Here is a 19,043-nt window from a genome sequence, read left to right as displayed (position 1 = left end):
ATCTCATATTTAATTATTTTTTTTAAAAAAGTATATAACGCTTGCTCATTTTATAACTGTAAATATATATATATTCAATTATTCCCAAAGAGTTTTCATACCGCCTAGTGTAAAAATTTTTTTTTTCTATTTTTTTCATATTTTTTTAACATATTTAAATACATTTAAAAAAATGAAAAAAAATACACCAATATATTTAAAATTATTTTTTTAATTACTAAGTAAAAAAAAAAAAATATTGACCAACGCTCAAATAAAGGTGTAAAAAAAAAATGGACATAGTAGTATTTTCTTATATTCTTATTCAACACATGATCATGAGAACGATCGATGCATGAGATATCGTTTAGCAAAATTGGTCTTCGATGATCAACACGTACGATCGATCATATATAATATTAATGAGTGGCAAGTACTTATTACTGATTTAAAAATGTTTTTGAGGCTGTAATTAATTTTATAATAATATTGTACTATCTGAATCATTTGAGGGTGACTTTAAGCTTCAGCAGATGCTTATAAGATATTCTAGAACACTACTCTAAGCTTAATTGGATAAGCTTATCAATTAAGCTGCAGGAGGTGTACTATCATTTTCTTTTACCAGTACTTGTTTTGATGCTGCTAGAAAGTACAAAAATGGTTAGAATCTCCATGTTATATGACAATGGAGCGAATCCATTTGACTTCTGCCTTGGGCAACTCTTTTGCTCAAAAATTCCACACTACAAAACCCTAGTTTTACTCATGCAAGAATATCGCATCTATCCTAAAAAAAAATAAAATAAAATATTTTTTATTAGTTTATGTGTTAAATTCTTACCATAAGGTCATCAACTGTGACATAAAAAAGTTAAAATATTATTATTTTTTTGGTTAATGTGTCAAATTTCCATATTAATATATGCTTAATTAACGTTTCAATAAATAAACTTACGAGTATAATTGATCACAAATGCTATATACATAATAGACCAAAATACAGATTATTAATTCATCCATGATCAGCGCATGCAGGATTGTCAAAGGCCAAGGTCAAAATTTCGAGAAGAGAGCACAATAAGGCCACGCCAATTCTCTGGCCTCTCTGCAACTCTAACCATTACAGAGAGTAGGAACCGTACGATATATATCTTCTATAGTTAAAGATATTCTTGTGTATGGTGTACACAGCAAGCTGTTTGAGCTCTGAACTGCAAAAATGCAAAGTACTACTACTACTGCTAGCTGATACAGTACTGCTGAGTGTTGACTTCTGTACTGACTTGTCAATGCCAAATAAATTACTCCACTTTAACTCCGGTCTGAGGGATGCTCTTCTCCATTGCACAGAGCACAAAGTTTCATCGATCAGGCGTGTAGGGTTCAAAAGCTGGCCTGTTACCGGCCAGGCGTTTTGCTTTGAGATTGGAGAACCCCAAGAAAGAAAGAAAGAAGCAACCAACTTTTATGGCTTTTATCATGCATTTGAATATACAACTGTTCAGCGACAAACAAGGCAAAGCAAAAACCCTTGATAAAGTTAAGGATAGAATTTAAAAGAATCTGAACCAAAGCATCCGATTTATCCCTATCTCTCTCACTTGCCTTACCGCTTTGTCCTACTGTCTGGCTACTGTGAAACATCGTTATCAGAGTTTACTTTCTTTCTTTTTTACCCATGAAGTTGTGTTGCTTTGGATCCCATTGGACCCATACCCCCCTGGCCAGGCCAGGCCTACTTTACTACCTCTCCCTCATTCTCCGTGAATGCATCTCCCTTCATAAATTGGTAGTAAACCCACGCTCTACCTTGCATTATAAAAGAAACAGAGAAAGAGTAGACATTTTATAACCTTCGAGGCTCCGCTGATCTATATTGCTCCTAGATTCATAAACCTCTCCAGTTCTACCTTAATGGATCAAGTGAGACTTCTTTTTTCTCACTTGTCTCCCCAAAAAAGTTCATACTCTTCATGTTCTTCTTCTGATATATTTATCTATGTCATGTATTAAGAATCTTGTTTTTGGTTTGTGAATAGGATTACTATATGAGAAGTCATGTTCCGGCTTTTGGGAGCTGGGATTGGAACGACGACCTGCCATTCACTCAGTGCTTTGAGTCAGCAAGGGAGGCCGGGTTGCTACGTTACAGCTTTTCTGAAGAGCGTGATTTGTATGTGGCTGGAGATTTGTATGAGAATAATGTGGTCACACCCGCCATGATCGTTGTTCCTCGGCGAAGGGTAAGCTAAAGCTGGTTGTCTTTACCACTCCTTATCTTGCTTAGGAATTTTAGTTTTTGGCTAAAAAAGAGATGAAAACTATTCCTATAAATTACAATTCTGCAGCTGATAAAAGGTGCTAATTTTCTCTGCATTACAAGATAATATTTTCTCGTATTGTATTAGAGCATGGGGTACATATTCAGTGGTTGTAATCCTTTACTCTTTCTTGTGTATTGTCTCTTGCTTTTCTCCTTTTCTCTTTTGATCATATCTTTGCGCGTGATGGTGAATCATGAATGATCATTCATGGTGGAAAAGAAAAAAAAAAATCACATGATGATCTGCTTTAGAAAGCATGTAGGGCACTACTTTGGCGTGGGGATCAAAAGGATTGATTCAAAAACTACGAGCGTGACCACATTAACCATGGACCCAACTTTTCATGCTTGATTATATTAAAAGAAGTTATCCCCACCCCACAAAGGAAAAGTCCTTAAAACTCAAAAGAAGCACCTCCTTTGGTGAAAGCCATTGGAGCGAAATTCAACTCATCTTTTGCAAATGCTTTTATGTTTTTAATGGGACCGACATGTTTTCCCTACCGGATCGATGTTGAGGCTTGGACAGGAACCTGTTGAAAACAGAGGAAATGAACCCTCTAAAGTCCAAACGGTGTAATTATGATGGCTAGCTAGACATTCTTTTTCCTACATGCATGTAGTACTGCATGCCTGCGCATATTACGTTTCAAATATAATGTTGATGGTCAATATTAATTACCGGCTTTGATAAATTGCAGACAAAAGTTCGTGGCCCTTACGTCAAGGAAGATAAAAAGCAAAGCTGGGTTAGTGACGTGGAGGAACCAACAAGTCCGCCAACTTCTATGCCAAGGGCAGCCCCAAAACCTGTGGATGAAGACTTGTACAAAATCTCCCCCGAAGTCCTCTATGCAAAATCTAGAAAGGTATAGATCCTCAAAACCCTTTCTCCCTTTAATAATTTTTTTATAAGGCTATAATTATGTACCCTCAAATTTGTGCATAGTTTTTAATATACTTTTTTCGCTTTTGTTTTTTCTGCAGAAGAGAGGGTTGAGGTTTTTCACAAGCTGCTTGCTGCCCACTTGTGTTCTGTGAAGATGTTAACAGAAGTACCCTCAAGGACTTTGTAGTTTGTACATATGAGTCTATGACTTATGAGAGAGAGAGAGAGAGAGAGAGAGAGAGAGAGGGATTGGTAGAAGGATATAGTTAATACTTAATTATGTTGGTGGTCTATGTATGTGCTTGAGGAATTGTTATTTTGATGGATGTCTGAGGAATATCATTACTAATATTCTCTCATTATGGAAAGAGGACTTCTAAAGAAATCAAGGGTCGTGTATTTTTCTTTTGTTTAGCCATCTTTGGAAGGTTATGATGATCATTTTGAATATTAGGGTTTAATTTGTTAAGCATGTTGACTGTTCGATGGGCATTTGGGTTTGAACGTGGGTTAGAAAGGCCTGTGAAAAGAGCAAAACAGGTACCCAAAAATAAAAAAAAGAAAGCAAAAGTAGATTGTCTTCAAAACTTCTGTATATTTTCTTTCTTAAGCCTTCAATGGGAGGACAGACTAACACAGAACTACTACAGCCCTGACGCGCGTGATGATAGGTCACGTGATCGTTATCATTTTGTGCTGCTGCATGCACTATATATGCAGTAATCAACCCACGTGATCTTCTTTCTGATCGAAGGGCTTCGTTTCATGTTGGAACTTTAAACATGTAGGGTTATAATTAGGAAAAGTAGTCACTAATGATTGTTTTTTATCATCATCCTTGTGATCTGATTGGGGCATGTGATGAGATGGGGCATCCTTCTAAAATTTTCATCTCATATGATTATAACTTTTTCAATTTCATAAAAAAAATATAATAAATAATTTAATTTTTTTTTAATTTTAAAACAATAATAATATTTTAAACTTTCATCTAAAATAAAAAATTCTCATCTCATTTTCAAAAATTACATTATATTATTACAAAAATTATTTATCATTCATTCATGGAATGCCACGTGGTTACGGGTTAAGAATTTGAGGATGATTAATAAAAAAAATTGTGTCGATATCATGATATCATCCATAAATTATTATATGCTATATATTTTAAATTATATCTTTAAAAAATTAATGGGTATTAATTAATTACTACATGATCAACACAATAAAACAAGAGTGAGATCATAAAAATGAAGAATATAACATATTTCCTCTATTTCATTGCCTAGTGACTGTGTGGATTGTGAGCAATTGAGCATTGGAGTTGAAGTTAATTAGAAGCCTAGCTCCGAGTAAGGCCATTGCCATATCTATCAAGGTTTGATCATTAGGTTGCAGCAAGAGGATGAGAAAGGAAAAGGGTGCTACAACTCAGCCCCCTCAAGTGTATCCCTAGCTAGTACATTTGGTTTTTGTTTTAATTTTTTAATGTTAAAAGAATACACAAAACACTAGTAGTAACTTAGTTAAACATTTAAAAAAATAAAATACGTTAGCGGTAATTTTGAGCGGTACATTTATGGAAACTAATTCCTAGTATTTTCTAAAGGAAAAGTGAAAAAGGATGGATCGATGGTACGTAGGGCATGCAAAAAAGTTATGGTTGACAAACATTTATGGGAAAAACAAAATTTCATTCTCAATAAAGCTTGGTAATTATCATGATTTGGAGGAAGATTTAGAAAGGTCTACTGAATTATAGATAAGTGTGACGTTCCTGATCGATGGATGTAGCTTGTTCGATCGATCTTTCACAATTCATCTGATCACTTTTTCTTTTTTCCTTTGTCTGCTGGCCTTTGTCTAAAGTAGATTTGTGATAGGCACGTAGGGTTTCGGGAAAGAAAAGTGCAAGGACTAGATTTCTAAAACTAACCCCACCTGAAAATGCATGAATCAAGAATTGAAAAAGTGCACGGTAAGGTTAATTAGAAAAAGGTGATCAAGACATAGCAAAAGAAAATTTTGCAAATGCATGGTGTTATACTAGCTTTTGGTTGGGGCGTGCATTATCTCTCGATCTCGATCCAATGCGAGACATACCTACGTGCAAATAAATGTAGGCAAGTAGGTATATTTATTTTTAGGGCTTATTCCATTAATTAGATTAGAGAGCAGAATAGAAAGTCTAAGCTATATGGTCTATACTCTAAAATGATTAATCAATAATATAATTAGAGTCTCATTAGAATATTATAAAGAGTAAAAACTTCTACTTCTCAAATGTAATATCACAGCAGAGCTTACAGCCACATAAATTTTATAAAAATAAATTTACAAATTGATGTGATTTTATGTGATATATTAAATTTACTTTATAATATAAATTTACTATATGAAACCAAGTTTAATTTTATGAAGCTTTTTTCGTTTTTTTTTTTTTTTTTACTAAAACATTTGACGACACGCACTAAAGAGTCAAAATGTAACTTAGAGCCAATATTTTATTCCTATAATTAATCTTTATTCCAAGACGCACGTTATTGGCCGCGCTGGGCATGCATGCGTGGTGCACGCCTTTGTTCAACCTGCCTGGAAATGGATCGAGGACGCGTGCACTGGCGCCCAACGATATTATCAGTGCACGCCTAGCTAGCTTGTGCCCTTCCACTGGTCTTAGACCTGTGGCATGCAGTATCTTCACTACTGGTTTCGAACCATTGAGCATGCATTAAAGTATTGGGGCATGTACGTTCTACATTAACACGTCTTAATTAAGCCCACGCAGTAGTACTGTCGTTGATACAAAAGTTTCTGAGCAGTTGTCATGAGTTCCCCAGCCAAAGCATGCAAAATAATAATGGAAAATTCAGTAGAGGAAAGGAGGCAGCTAGCTTTAATCTTTCCTGCATCCATGGAGCAATTTTCCTTGGTGGCTCATGCTACATGTTATCCATGGATCAGGGAGCAACAACTCATTATTCCATAGACTATCTTTTTCTTGCGCTCTCAATATTTATTCTGATCTTGTTGGCTATAATTCCCACGTCCCGGTACATGATCATAAAGAAGCTAGCTGCGCGATTCTGAATCCAAAACCATGACTATCAGCTGGTATATATAATATATATGCTACTTTTGTCTTCTTTAGTGCTCTTTGTCTTGTCCGATTGGAAAAAGGGTCTTAACTCTTAAGCACATCATGAATTTTGCTTCAAAAATTCTTGCTGCTAGCTCCAGTAGTACTACTGCATGCACGTTTTGTCTACTTTCTTTCTTATTTTACCGAGACTCAAATAATACCGGATATGAATTATTAGGAATAGGCGCCCTTCTACCAAATAGAGGTTGAAGAAAAGAGAATGGACCTCAAACTTTTGGCTTAGTAGTATGGATTAGAGATATGAAATGTTTCCACTTGTTAGCACATCAGAATATTTGACACCCAGCACTACACAGCCCGCATCCACTGTCAGACTACCACAACAGAAAGCACAACAAACTTCTCAACAGAATAGCTACAATGACAAGGCAAATAACAATACAATGCCAGACGTACCTCCATAGAATCTTCTAGCATATTCTTGTAAATCAATTTTTGGTATTCTGAGTTTTCTATAAATAGTCATGGACTGTATGAAGGAGCACACATACGGAAATATCACTTTGGAAATGTTTACGCCCATTGAGGCATTTCAACAAATGCTTTGTCTTCATATGAGCTTTACATTTCTCTTCATGGTATCATAGAGCCGCATAGGATTTTTCTTTCCTTCCTCATGGCCCCCTCCACATCACCGAATCCTTCCCTCACCAATGCCGCTGCACATCTTATCACTGTCAAGCTTTCCACTGATAATTTCCCTCTCTGGAAAGCTCAACTTCTTGCCTTTCTAAAAAGCCACCAGCTCTATGGCTATATCGATGGCTCGGTTTCTTCTCCTCCCCTTCTTGATGATAAACCCAATCCAGCCCACAGCTCATGGCTTCTACAAGATCAAATGATCATTTCGGCACTTTATTCCTCTCTTACCGACAACATTCTTTCTCAAGTAGTTGATTGTTCTACCTCCCATGAAATCTGGACCACTCTCACCAATCTTTATTCGGCTCAGTCCACTGCCCATCTTATGCAAACACGTTACCAATTAGCTACACTCAAGAAAGGATCAGACACTATTTCCGCATATTTTCACAAAGCTAAAGCCCTCGCCTCCTCGCTCTCCTCTGCAGGTCATCCCCTTTCTTCCCATGAATTTATCATCTACCTATTGACTGGTTTAGAAGCCGACTATGAGTCTGTCGTGTCTTCCATCACTACGAGACCCGAACCCCTTTCCATTTCACAGGTCTTTAGCTACCTTCTAAACCATGAATCAAGACTTGCACATCAGACCCAAATGACACTCTCGGTCGCGTCCTTTTCTGCGAATTCCACCAATTTTCGTCCGTCTTCTAACCCTTACACTCGTGGTCGTGGCCGCGGGTATCGCCGTGGTCGAGGAGGAGCCAGAACCAATAATACGGGTTCTCCTAATTTTTTCTCTTCTCAGAATCAACACAAACCAACTTGTCAAATTTGTACTCGAATCGATCACTCTGCTTTCCAGTGTTTTCACCGATTCACTCACAACTATCAACCTTCACCACCTCCATCCCTCACAGCCAATTACACTTCAGTTCCTTCCTCTTCGTCCAATCAGTGGTTTCCAGACTCTGCAGCTACAAATCATTTCACGGCTGATTTTTCCAACTTGAATCTGGAGTCCACACCATATAATGGACCTGATCAAGTGCATATTGGCGATGGGTCTTCCCTTCCCATTCAGAACACTGGCGCTGGCCTTCTTCCCACACCAAATGGCAAATTTCTTCTCCAAAACTTAATTCATGTTCCTTCCATTTCTAAGAATTTATTATCTGTGCGTCAGTTCTGTCTTGATAACTCAGTGTTTTTTGAATTTAACTCTTCTGGTTTTCTTGTGAAGGATTTGCACACTCAGGAAGTACTTTTTCAGGGCACTGTTAAGAATGGCCTATATGTTCTTCCACCATGTGATAGCTCATTTCCGGATCAACTGCTTCTATTCGACCTCAAGCCTTCATTGGTGAAAGGACTACTCCTCAGATTTGGCATTCCCGTTTAGGACATCCGTCTCCTCGAATTACTTCCTTGACTATTCGTCAACATAACCTTCCCATCACCTCTACACCTCTCTTTTCACTTTGTAATGCTTGTCTTCAAGCAAAATCTCACACTCTTCCCCACCCTCTCTCTCCCTCTCGGTCTACTCATGCCTTTCAACTTTTATTTTTAGATGTTTGGGGACCAGCGCCTGTGCTATCCTCTAATGGTTTTAGGTTTTATTTTTCTATTGTTGATGATTTCTCTAAATATATTTGGTGCTTTCCCTTACGTACTAAATCTGAAGTTTCTACTATTTTTTTAGCATTCATTAGATTTGTTCAAAATACTTTCTCCAAAAATATCATTGCTGTTCAAACAGATTGGGGTGGAGAATTTCGTCCCTTTTCTTCTCTTCTCCTCAAAATAGGCATCTCTCATCGCATTACTTGTCCCTATTCTCATGCTCAAAATGGAAGTATAGAACGACGTCATCGTCATATTGTGGAAACTGGGCTATCTCTTCTAGTTCAGTCCTCAGCTCCATCAAAATTTTGGGCTGAGGCATTGCAAACTGCCACTTTTCTAATAAATAGAATGCCCACACCTATCCTAAGAAATATTTCTCCCTTTCAAGCTCTATTCAATCAACAGCCTGATTATAATTTTTTGCGGATTTTTGGTTGTGCCTGTTGGCCCAACCTTCGTCCGTTTAATCGTTATAAAATGGATATGCGTTCTCAACTTTGTGTTTTTATTGGATATAGCTTGAATCACAAAGGTTATAATTGCTTACATATTCCTACTGGACGAGTTTATATCTCTCGTGATGTTCGATTTAATGAAAATCACTTTCCTTTTTTTCACACCGGTTCCATTTTACATGTTCCGGATTCATCCTCTTCTAAAATAAATTCCTCACCCTCCTCTTCTATTTCGGCTCAACACTCTTCTCCCACGCCCACTAACACTCTTCTACCCATTACTCCATCTTCCCCTCCCAACATTCAGACACCGGCCCATTCGTCTCCATCTCCAGCACAAACCAATTTCATCACGCCCAGCATGCTAACCCAGCTTCTTAAGACCTACCCGAAATCAACCCACCCGTTTCTCTCCCAATATCACTATCTCCAGCGCCGCACAGTTCCTCTCTCAACCCTCCATCGTCTATCATCCCTGCCTCTCTCAATCAACATCCGATGCTCACTAGATCAAAAACTCATCATTCTCGTCCTCTCATTCACACGGATGGAACAATAGCTTGGCCTCCCCCCAAACACTCCATCTCTCTCACCGAAACTGCTTCTATTCCGGAAGAACCTTCATCTTACACTATTGCCGCTCAATACCCAGTTTGGCGAGATGCCATGGCTGCGGAATTTGAGGCACTTTTGCGAAATCATACATGGGATTTGGTTCCTCCCTCTCCGAGATTTAATACTCTTGGTTCAAAATGGATTCTCAAAACTAAGAGACATGCCGATGGTACCCTAGAACGTCGAAAAGCTCGACTTGTTGCAAAGGGTTTCATCAGCAAGTTGGTTTTGATTATTCTGAGACTTTCAGTCCTGTTGTTAAGCCTGTTACCATCCGTTTAATTCTCTCTCTTGCAGTGACTCGGAAATGGCCTCTTCATCAATTGGATGTGCAAAACGCGTTCTTACATGGTGATCTGGAAGAGGATGTCTTCATGCATCAACCAACTGGGTTTGTAAATCCTGACTATCCTCATTTTGTGTGTAAACTCCGAAAATCGATATATGGTCTGAAACAAGCCCCTAGGGCTTGGTATGCTAAACTAAGTTCACGATTGTTAGAACTGGGTTTTCATGCATCTACATCTGATTCATCTCTGTTTATGCTCTCTAATGCCTCTGTTTCGATCTATGTCCTAGTCTATGTAGATGATATTATTGTTACTGCCTCTCACACATCTCTGATCAATGAATTCATTTCGGCTTTACGTCTCTCTTTTCCAGTTAAAGACCTCAGAATTTTACACTATTTTCTAGGGATTCAAGTCTATAGAAATTCTTCTGGTTTGTTTATGTCTCAACAAAAATATATTTCTGATCTCTTACATCGCACTAATATGCATCATTCTAAATCAGTCTCAACTCCAATGGCTTCCAACACAAAACTCACGGCAGTTGATGGCCCCTCATTTGAGGATCCACAACTTTACCGTAGTGTTGTTGGAAGCCTTCAATATCTTTCTTTTACTAGACCAGATATCTCCTTTGCTGTTAACAAAGTTTGTCAATATATGCATTATCCCCGTCTAGCTCACTGGCAAGCTGTCAAGCGTATTCTTCGTTACCTTCGCCTCACCTCTTCTTTTGGCCTTTTCTTTTCCCCTATCTCTTCTTTTAAAATCACAGCTTTTTCCGATGCAGATTGGGCTGGTTGCCCAGATGATCGTAAATCAACAGGCGGTTTTTGTATTTATCTTGGTTCTCATTTAATTTCTTGGGGTTCAAAGAAACAACCTACGGTTGCTAGATCCTCAACTGAGGCTGAATATAAATCAGTTGCAAACACAACTTGTGAAATTCTCTGGTTACAATCCTTGTTGACAGAATTAGGAATTATTATTTCAGATATTCCCACTTTATTTTGTGATAATCTTGGTGCTACTTACTTAGCTGTTAATCCTGTTATGCATTCACGCATCAAACATGTTGCATTGGACTATCACTTTGTTCGTGATCGCGTTGCTGCCAAATCACTTGCTGTCAAGTTTCTTCAAAGCAAAGACCAAATTGCTGACATTCTCACAAAGCCGCTCTCCACAGCTCGCTTTTCTCTTCTACGATCAAGCCTCACCATCCATGAGATGCCGCTTGAATCGCGGGGGGATGTTAGCACATTAGAATATTTGACACCCAGCACTACACAGCCCGCATCCACTGTCAGACTACCACAACAGAAAGCACAACAAACTTCTCAACAGAATAGCTACAATGACAAGGCAAATAACAATACAATGCCAGACGTACCTCCATAGAATCTTCTAGCATATTCTTGTAAATCAATTTTTGGTATTCTGAGTTTTCTATAAATAGTCATGGACTGTATGAAGGAGCACACATACGGAAATATCACTTTGGAAATGTTTACGCCCATTGAGGCATTTCAACAAATGCTTTGTCTTCATATGAGCTTTACATTTCTCTTCACCACTGATCTAGTTATAACTGATTAGTCCAAGGATCATGCATGTGTTTTTGCATAGCAATCATCTATCATTAGACTAAATTAGAAGTGTTAAATTGCCACACGTTCTAAAAGTTTAAACTAATGAAAAGATGTATATTTAGTCATTTGTATTTTGGGATAGAGCGTAGAGAATTCAAGACTTCTACTCTATACTACGTGAAATTACCATACTTATTTTAAAAAATTAAATTGATGAAAAGAGGTAGATTTTGTCAATCATTTTATCTTAACAAGAGGTATAAGAGTAGCCGATAGCACATTCCAAACAAAAACTTCATTACAGTGAAAGAAATACCAGAAAAGAAAATTAAAAAGTAGACCATAAATCAGAAGACTAGATCCATGTTCCGTACTGGTAAATACTAGTGACTATTAAAAGAGTCAACGTCTTGATGTCGCTAGTAATTCGTTACTGAGTAGATGTGGTTGGATGCCTTTGATGTCGCTAGTTCGTCGAGAGCTTGGAAGCCTGGCCTTTGGCGTACCGAGACATGAGACTAGCACATCTATGGAGAAGAGGGATATCATGTATGTGGCACAGATGTTAAATATTTGAGGCCGTCGAAGCCAGCTTCGATGTCTCAAGCGTATAAGTTAGAGACATACTATTGCAATAATACTTGAGACTTACAGAGAGTTTGGGAGGCATGAAAGCGCTACACGATAGTTGGATGGCTATGATTTTGCATGGGCTCTTTTTGGAAAATCAGCAGCATAATTAGCGTGTGGACAATTGGTTGCCAGAAAGCAGTGGATTTGTCCTACCCAAAGGGAAAAAGAAAAGAGAGAAATTAAAACCCACTAAAACTATAGACAAGAGAAAGGAATTTGTTCTTCAAAATTAGAGAGGACAATCGGTTTTTAGAGAGAGAATGGGTTGGAAAAGGGTGCATATATGGTTCTTTGTGATCCACTAATTCCTACCTTCACTACACTCCAAGGATGAATTCCTTTGATCAGCGTGCTAGAGAATTATGAAGTACTGGTACCTTTTGTCCCAGTTAATAATCTTACATCCTCTGCATGGTACTACATGAGATCAGAGTACTAGCTACCAGTGTAATACATGAGCTTTAACAAAACAAAAGCTTCAATACAAAGAGTCACGCAGCTCGTGTAACGTCGTGCATCCAGCCATACCTCTAACTTGCCAACCCAATGCAGGGCCAGTTCTCTTGAAACTTCCAGATCAAATTATACGGATCAATTTCAATGGCAAGCAGCAAGCAAGAACCCACGAGGATTCTATGTTTGTAATTACATTGAACATCATCATGCATTCCTTCTGCACATTGAACCACCTGGATGTACTGAGAATTGTCATATTGCTGCCTTCTTTCACACAATGACATGTTTAAGTTTTACGTCCATCGGATATATTTATTATTATAATTTTGTGCCTTTGGTAAGCAAATTATTGGCTTGAGTTATCCCAAGGGCCTCATAAGTTCCTAACTGGCTGTGATAAAGGACTGAGTATATGTTCGGGGCATATGAATTCTGGAATTCTTTTGTGGGATTTGGTCCTTTGGATATCTAAACTCCTACCGGCATATGAATTCATTCTCGTTTGTTTTTACAGTTCCTCTCAACTCATTTCATTTCATTTAATCGTTATAACTTTTTTAAATTCTCACACAAAATAAAATAAACAATTCAACTTTTTCAAATTTCAAAACAAAAATAATATTAAAAAAATATATTCTAATAATATTTTATTCAATTTTTAACTTTAATCTCATCTCATCTGCCAAAAAAAAGAGGCCGAAATAGATCCTTCAATATTTATTAAAATATTTAATACCACCCGAAAAATTCACTCATGGATCAATTCATGTGACTCTCCCACTCATTTTCCTCAATGAATTTGCCACTTAATTGCTTAGGTCTCATTTAGAACATAGACTCATCTCAACTCATCTGAATTAAGTTTAAATTTAAATTTAGCCTAACATCCAAATACACAATGCACAAATCATTAAACATCACTCAATTCAAGGCATCTTTACACGTGAGACCTACAATATTTTTTAACTCAACACATATTTACACGTGGGACCCACAACCTTTTTTAATTTCCTATAAATACATTTAAACTCATCTTAACATTCAAACACATTTAAATTCATCTTAAGTGGGTCCCACAAAACCCACCTCACTATCTCAATTCACTATTATTTATATAAAATTCAATTTATTTCAAATCAACATCCAAACGAGATCTTAATCATTACCGGCCCAATACGTCGTACAGTCAGGCAAAGGGTCTAGGCAGTGCAAAAGAACATTGAGAAGATCCATAACACAAGCAGCCGCTGGGTACAAGAAGATATGCATTTGTGCTTCAACTAGTCACGCAGGCTCATTCAAGTGCCGCCCACACAGTACTAGTCCAGCACACCAGTCATTGTGGCCCAAAGAGAGCAAAAAGAATACACATTTGAACCACGATTCCAAGAAGATTCACAGCACGGTTGATGGCCAGCCCCAGCTTTCTAGGGTTGGTAGGGTCGCCTCTGGTGAAGAGCCACAGCCATGACCGGTGGCTTCAGTTAAGCTTGAGCTTCTGCATTTGGTTTTGCTCACTCAAGATGAGCATAAAAAATAGTTCCAGAGAAATTACTTTGCATTGTTATATACGCTTAAAGAATAATACAATTTAATTGGCCCATTAAGCATTTAGAACTGAACCAATTGCACAATCAAATAACAGAATAGTATTCGAGGAATCGATAAACCAATTGCACAAGCAAAATAGCTCTCTCTCTCTCTCTCTCTCTCTAAAAAGCTCTGCACCAAATGATATAACAGTTGACACTCAAATCCACTCTTTCGTCAAGTCTCTAATTATTTCAGAAGGGTGAAGCTTAATAATCTTAAAACAATGGTTTCTCCATTAAGTACACGTCCCTTAGTTTTTATTCTAGCATTTATCATGAGCAACCTATTGGCTATCAACATACATTTAGTTTTTGAAAATTATTATGTTCCAATAGTTGAAATGCTTAAATTCCTAGTACTGCTTACATAAACTAGTTTCCAACGCCTTCATCAGAGGGAATTGGAATCTTTATTGGTGTCTAATGCTCTTAATAATTATCCTAAATATGAAAAAATGTTAGCAAAAGTCTCACAACCAGCAGGGACATTCCCTGTCTTCTATAAAATAAAATTTATAACTAAAACTTCAGTGTACAAGGCTAGAAAAATAATAGAAAGCCTCAGATACACAGCCGGATACAAACCCAACTCCTAAAATAAGTAAGCTATACTGCCGGATAACATTAGATGGATGAATAAATAATGCATGGATACTACTTCAAAGAAACCATCACAAAGGGATGCCCATGCATCGAGCTACGTGTAATGAGTAACTCAAATTCTATGTTCCACAGAAAACAACAAGCTGCACAAATTGTAAAGAATCATGAAATGACTTGTGCATGATTTTTGACAGTCAGGACGATACAAGCACAACATTAAATCCCAATATTGCAAAGGATTGAGAAATTAATACTAATTGCTATACAGAATTCTAACTTCCCACAAAATTGTATTATTTCCATTATGACAGAATCCTAAGCTAAGGCCAGTATAACAATTAGGATTAGAAAACATAATATACATATCGAACTTCAATATCTAAAACTGTGAACTTACATACATATTTGGTTATATTACATAAACAAAAGGAACACTAGAAAGAACGAAGAGAGAAGACCAGTAAACGTGATAGAAAACAGAATAGTCTTTACCAGCTGAAGCCTGCCAACATAGGAAAGGATATAACCATGAAGAACAGAGGAAACCCAGCAATCCTCTCTTCTTCAATACACGCCCCTGCTGCTATTAAGAATAGAACCAAGAGTGCCCAACACCGCGAAGGCCAAAAGCGGGCTAACATCCAACGTGTCGAATATCGGTGGGATTATATTCCGGAAGAGGTTCAAATAGGGATCGCAGAGGTCCCGAATTGCGGACAAGGGCTGGCGGTCCCAGGGAATATTGGGGAACCAACTGAGCAAAACCCTAACCATCAAAACCCCACTGTAGATGTCGAGCCACTTGCCCAATCCCGCGGCCACCACCGTCAGCGGCGTATTCAGGTACCCAGTGGGCCGGTCTTTTAGAGCGGCGAAGAATAGCGGTCCAACAGTGCTAACCAAGTTTCTCTGCAGAACGACTTGTTGGGTGATTTGGGGAGCAAGGTTTTCGACGAGCTTGCTGAAAAGGGTGGAGAAGCATAAGGCTATGGCTGCAATGGTGGTGAGAGTTTGGGTGAGCGGAGACTGTGACTGAGTCGGGATTTGAGGGGTTCGTGGGTGCAGAGCGGGAAAAGCAGGGGAAGCCGAAGCGAGAACAAGGGTGGCTAGGTTACGCTTGGCGGTGAGGCGGGGAGATAGGGGTTTTGAGGGGTTATGGAAAGACAAAAGGTGGCAGCGAGGGGAATAGAAGGTCGGTTTGAGGTTTGGCGGTGTGAGGAGGAGAGGGTTTCGGACTGCTTGGGAGGTGATTAGAGGAGCCATTGTTTGCTTCTCAGCCAAAAGCAGGCTTCTTTGAAGGAAATGATTAACGGAAATGAGTCGATAATATATAATAACGAAAAATTCTAGCTGCAGTCATCTTTCGGTTTTTTTATTTATTTATTTTTTAATATGATTAATTGTATCATATTTTTAATATAAAATAATTATTTTGATCAATCACATAAATAGAATGCATAAAAACTACGCAAAAGTGACTAACGGGTACCTAAATTAATTGAATATGCATATTTTTTTTTTTTGCCATTATCTTCATTTCTTTTTTTTTTTTAACTTCCCCACCCCCCTCCCTCTAATTTCATGTCCATTGCCCAAACATTTAGAGAAAAAAAACTTCAATTTTGATTGTCATAATGTGTAGGTGATAGAAAAAGTATAAATACGAAGAAATGAGAAAGTTTACTTCAAGATTTCTTTAAGATCATATTCATCCCGTGACTCGAATAATTCTCTGCATAAAATTACAAATAAATTTATGTCCAATATTCAACAATGTCTAGAACGAATATATTGTCATAATGAACATGTTTTCTTATCATATCTAATGAACATTTGTTGAATTTATAGACTGGATTGGAGAAATTAGAAGTTCTTCCAAGTTCTAACCTAATTTGAGGAAAATTCTATTCATAGCAACTCCCTTTCCTTTTCTCTCTTCTTTTTCCTTTCACAAATCCCTCTCCTAAATTCACCAATCTACTCAAAAGTAAGGAGGGTAAGTGCCTTTCAACTCCTCAAAAGAAAGGATGCCTTTTGCAGTGACGGTTCATGCAAAGGCTTCTTTGTACATTCTGCTGATCAATTGACTTGCATGGCAATTCGACACTGCAAAAAGCTATCCAAATGATGGATGGTCATGTACTTTGGAAGGACCTTTTGTATTTGTTTAAATGCAGCTATTAGAAACAGGCAGGGAAAAGAACCCTCTTTCATTTTATACAATATTTGGTTCTGTTTTTTTATCAACCACTTGATATTCGATATGCGATTTGCCTGTTATCAGAAGGGGTTGCTCAACCCCTTATTACAGAACTTTACAAGAAAAGAAAAGAAATCAAGAGAAGAACAAACCCCACTCAAAAGGAAATTCTGCAACGAATCAACATAGGGGAAATAGCTGTGGACGTAAAAAGGGTGTTAAAGACCTATAATAAGCCTCTATTAACAGTCCATTTGGTGCCATATCCATGATGATCTTCTTCAGCATCCTAAGAGGACCCATCATCACCCCCCACTGCACCACTGGCCTGGATCCTAGGCACAGCCCTCGCCGCTTATTTCCTAACCGAATGGTGCTACCCTTCCGCCGTCTAAGCCGTCGGCGTGGCCGGCACCAACCCACCAACATGGTAGAATTTGATAGCATGGAAATGGTCAGAGATCCTCTCCTCAACATTGCTAGCTAGAGTTGTGCGTGTTCTCTTAATTGATCTGTGATTTGTTCATGCTTAACTCTGGCTTTTATAGGGTGTGTTAAACAAGGAATCATGGTTGTCAATCATGAGGAGTATAATGGTGGCAATCATAACAAATCATGCTTTTCTATGTCTTGATGCTAGTGTTCAATAATGTATGGGCAATTAGAGTGGCTTTATAATCTGTTTTCTTATTTAGGCCTGTGGCAGTAATGATTAAAAGAGATCGGCTTCTGGGGTTAGGTAAGGTGGATTGGTCATCATGGTTAACTATTATTGCATGTAGCAGCACGTTTCAAAGGGGAAACAAGTTTAACTTTAATGACATCTCTTCTGTCTAAAGAAACAAGACAAATAATTGAAAAATAGAAATGATATTTTCAGTCGTAGAGTGCGTACGCATCATACAATTTTTTTAGAAAAAATGAGTAAATATAGTATCAATATGAAAAAAATTAATTTTTCAAGGTAAACCCTACTCTTTTTCAAAAAGACTGCATAACACATACGTACTTTACGACTATATATAGCATTACTCATTGACAATATATAAAAATTAGCGTCAGTATGAGTTTGATTGATTTCTCTTGTTGGATTTGACCCTCATGCCCAATGAAAGGTATATGTTAGATTCCTTAGTAGATGGAATTTATGTAAGGGGTCCCCCAACCAACTAAAACAGAATATAAATGTAGCCTTGAATGACCTCCACTAAAAAGATCAAGAAAAAAAGTAAGGATTTGGTAAGAAGCAAGCTTAATATCTCAGCTCACGAGTGTGAAAGTTGTTTGTATGCAATCTTATAAAGTGATTATCATTTGCCCCATCTTAGTAATTATTGATTCTCAGATGTTTGCTCGTGATAAAACTCGCCACATGATGTGAAATTTTAACCTGATGCATTAAGCAAGCATGAGATCATATACCCTCAAGTTTGACTACTTTGACCTCAAGTTCCAGCCGTGTCAATCCCCCCGGCCTGCCTTCTTTTGTGCAGATATGTTGGGCCTAAGTGCGGAGTCTGGTTGTGTTTGTGTTGATCCGATTTGATGACCCAATCCGATAAAGATCAGTTTATATATTTGAGTTATACTAAGATAGCACACGACCCATAGACAGGAAATCCTTACATATACGAAAGAAATACTTCTAGAATCAACCGTAGTCGAGATCCTATGGAATTTCAAACGCAAGCACTGCATATAGGAGGCTAATGTGTACTAGTAACAACTCAATAACGAGGAAAAAGTGACTCGAAAAGAGATGGGAGGATTGGGATTTAGGGACATTGAATGCTTTAACAAACAATGCTTGCTAAGCAGTGCTGGAGAATGTTGAGTTCCCCTTCCCTTTTGGGGGCTAAGATTATGAGGGAGAAATATTTGAAACTTGTTAGATGCAAAGGTGGGGTTGGTCCTTCTTTTATATGGAGGAGCCTGTGATCTTCTTTAGACTTGGTGAAAGAAGGCTTGATGTGGAGGGTTGAGAATGGAAGTAAAATCAAGATTTGGAAGGACAAATGGTTGCCGACTCCCACTTCTTA

The 19,043-nt window shown here is 37.8% G+C and overlaps 3 protein-coding genes across 4 annotated transcripts; 1 reads left to right on the top strand and 2 right to left on the bottom strand.

Annotated features, from left to right (window-relative positions):
* The first annotated feature begins 1,744 nt into the window (after window positions 1–1,744).
* On the top strand, window positions 1,745–3,666 carry LOC121240380. Its single transcript, XM_041137805.1, has 4 exons — window positions 1,745–1,905; window positions 2,022–2,225; window positions 3,007–3,174; window positions 3,293–3,666. The coding sequence occupies exons 1-4, from the start codon at window positions 1,897–1,899 to the stop codon at window positions 3,344–3,346; spliced, it is 435 nt and encodes a 144-aa protein (XP_040993739.1). The 5' UTR covers window positions 1,745–1,896; the 3' UTR covers window positions 3,347–3,666.
* A 9,811-nt stretch (window positions 3,667–13,477) lies between these two features.
* LOC121240378 (ylmG homolog protein 1-2, chloroplastic-like) lies at window positions 13,478–16,132 on the bottom strand. Of its 2 annotated transcripts, none has more exons than XM_041137803.1 (2): window positions 15,297–16,132; window positions 13,478–14,126 (listed from the first exon to the last, which is right to left on the bottom strand). In XM_041137803.1, exon 1 carries the CDS (start codon window positions 16,065–16,067, stop codon window positions 15,369–15,371), a length of 699 nt encoding a protein of 232 aa, XP_040993737.1. In that variant the 5' UTR covers window positions 16,068–16,132; the 3' UTR covers window positions 13,478–14,126; window positions 15,297–15,368. The 2 variants fall into 2 exon arrangements, with proteins under 2 accessions (XP_040993737.1, XP_040993738.1); XM_041137804.1 differs by having other exon boundaries at window positions 13,478–14,107.
* Window positions 16,133–16,997: 865 nt separating this feature from the next.
* On the bottom strand, window positions 16,998–17,653 carry LOC121240377. Its single transcript, XM_041137802.1, has one exon. It carries the CDS (start codon window positions 17,479–17,481, stop codon window positions 17,185–17,187), a length of 297 nt encoding a protein of 98 aa, XP_040993736.1. The 5' UTR covers window positions 17,482–17,653; the 3' UTR covers window positions 16,998–17,184.
* Window positions 17,654–19,043: the final 1,390 nt, after the last annotated feature.

Source organism: Juglans microcarpa x Juglans regia, chromosome 7S, assembly GCF_004785595.1.
Source record: "Juglans microcarpa x Juglans regia isolate MS1-56 chromosome 7S, Jm3101_v1.0, whole genome shotgun sequence".
NCBI lineage: Eukaryota > Viridiplantae > Streptophyta > Magnoliopsida > Fagales > Juglandaceae > Juglans > Juglans microcarpa x Juglans regia.
The sequence above is the reverse complement of the archived record's forward strand: the minus strand, read 5'-3'. Positions and strand labels throughout refer to the sequence as shown.

Excerpts from the sequence above, each read along its gene's own strand:
- LOC121240380 (XM_041137805.1), top strand. Across the intron at positions 2,226-3,006 it reads TCGTTGTTCCTCGGCGAAGG|ACAAAAGTTCGTGGCCCTTA; the intron begins GTAAGCTAAAGC and ends GATAAATTGCAG. Across the intron at positions 3,175-3,292 it reads TCTATGCAAAATCTAGAAAG|AAGAGAGGGTTGAGGTTTTT; the intron begins GTATAGATCCTC and ends TTTTTTCTGCAG.
- LOC121240378 (XM_041137803.1), bottom strand. The coding sequence starts at position 16,067 with ATGGCTCCTCTAATCACCTCCCAAGCAGTCCGAAACCCTCTCCTCCTC.
- LOC121240377 (XM_041137802.1), bottom strand. The coding sequence starts at position 17,481 with ATGTTGAGGAGAGGATCTCTGACCATTTCCATGCTATCAAATTCTACC.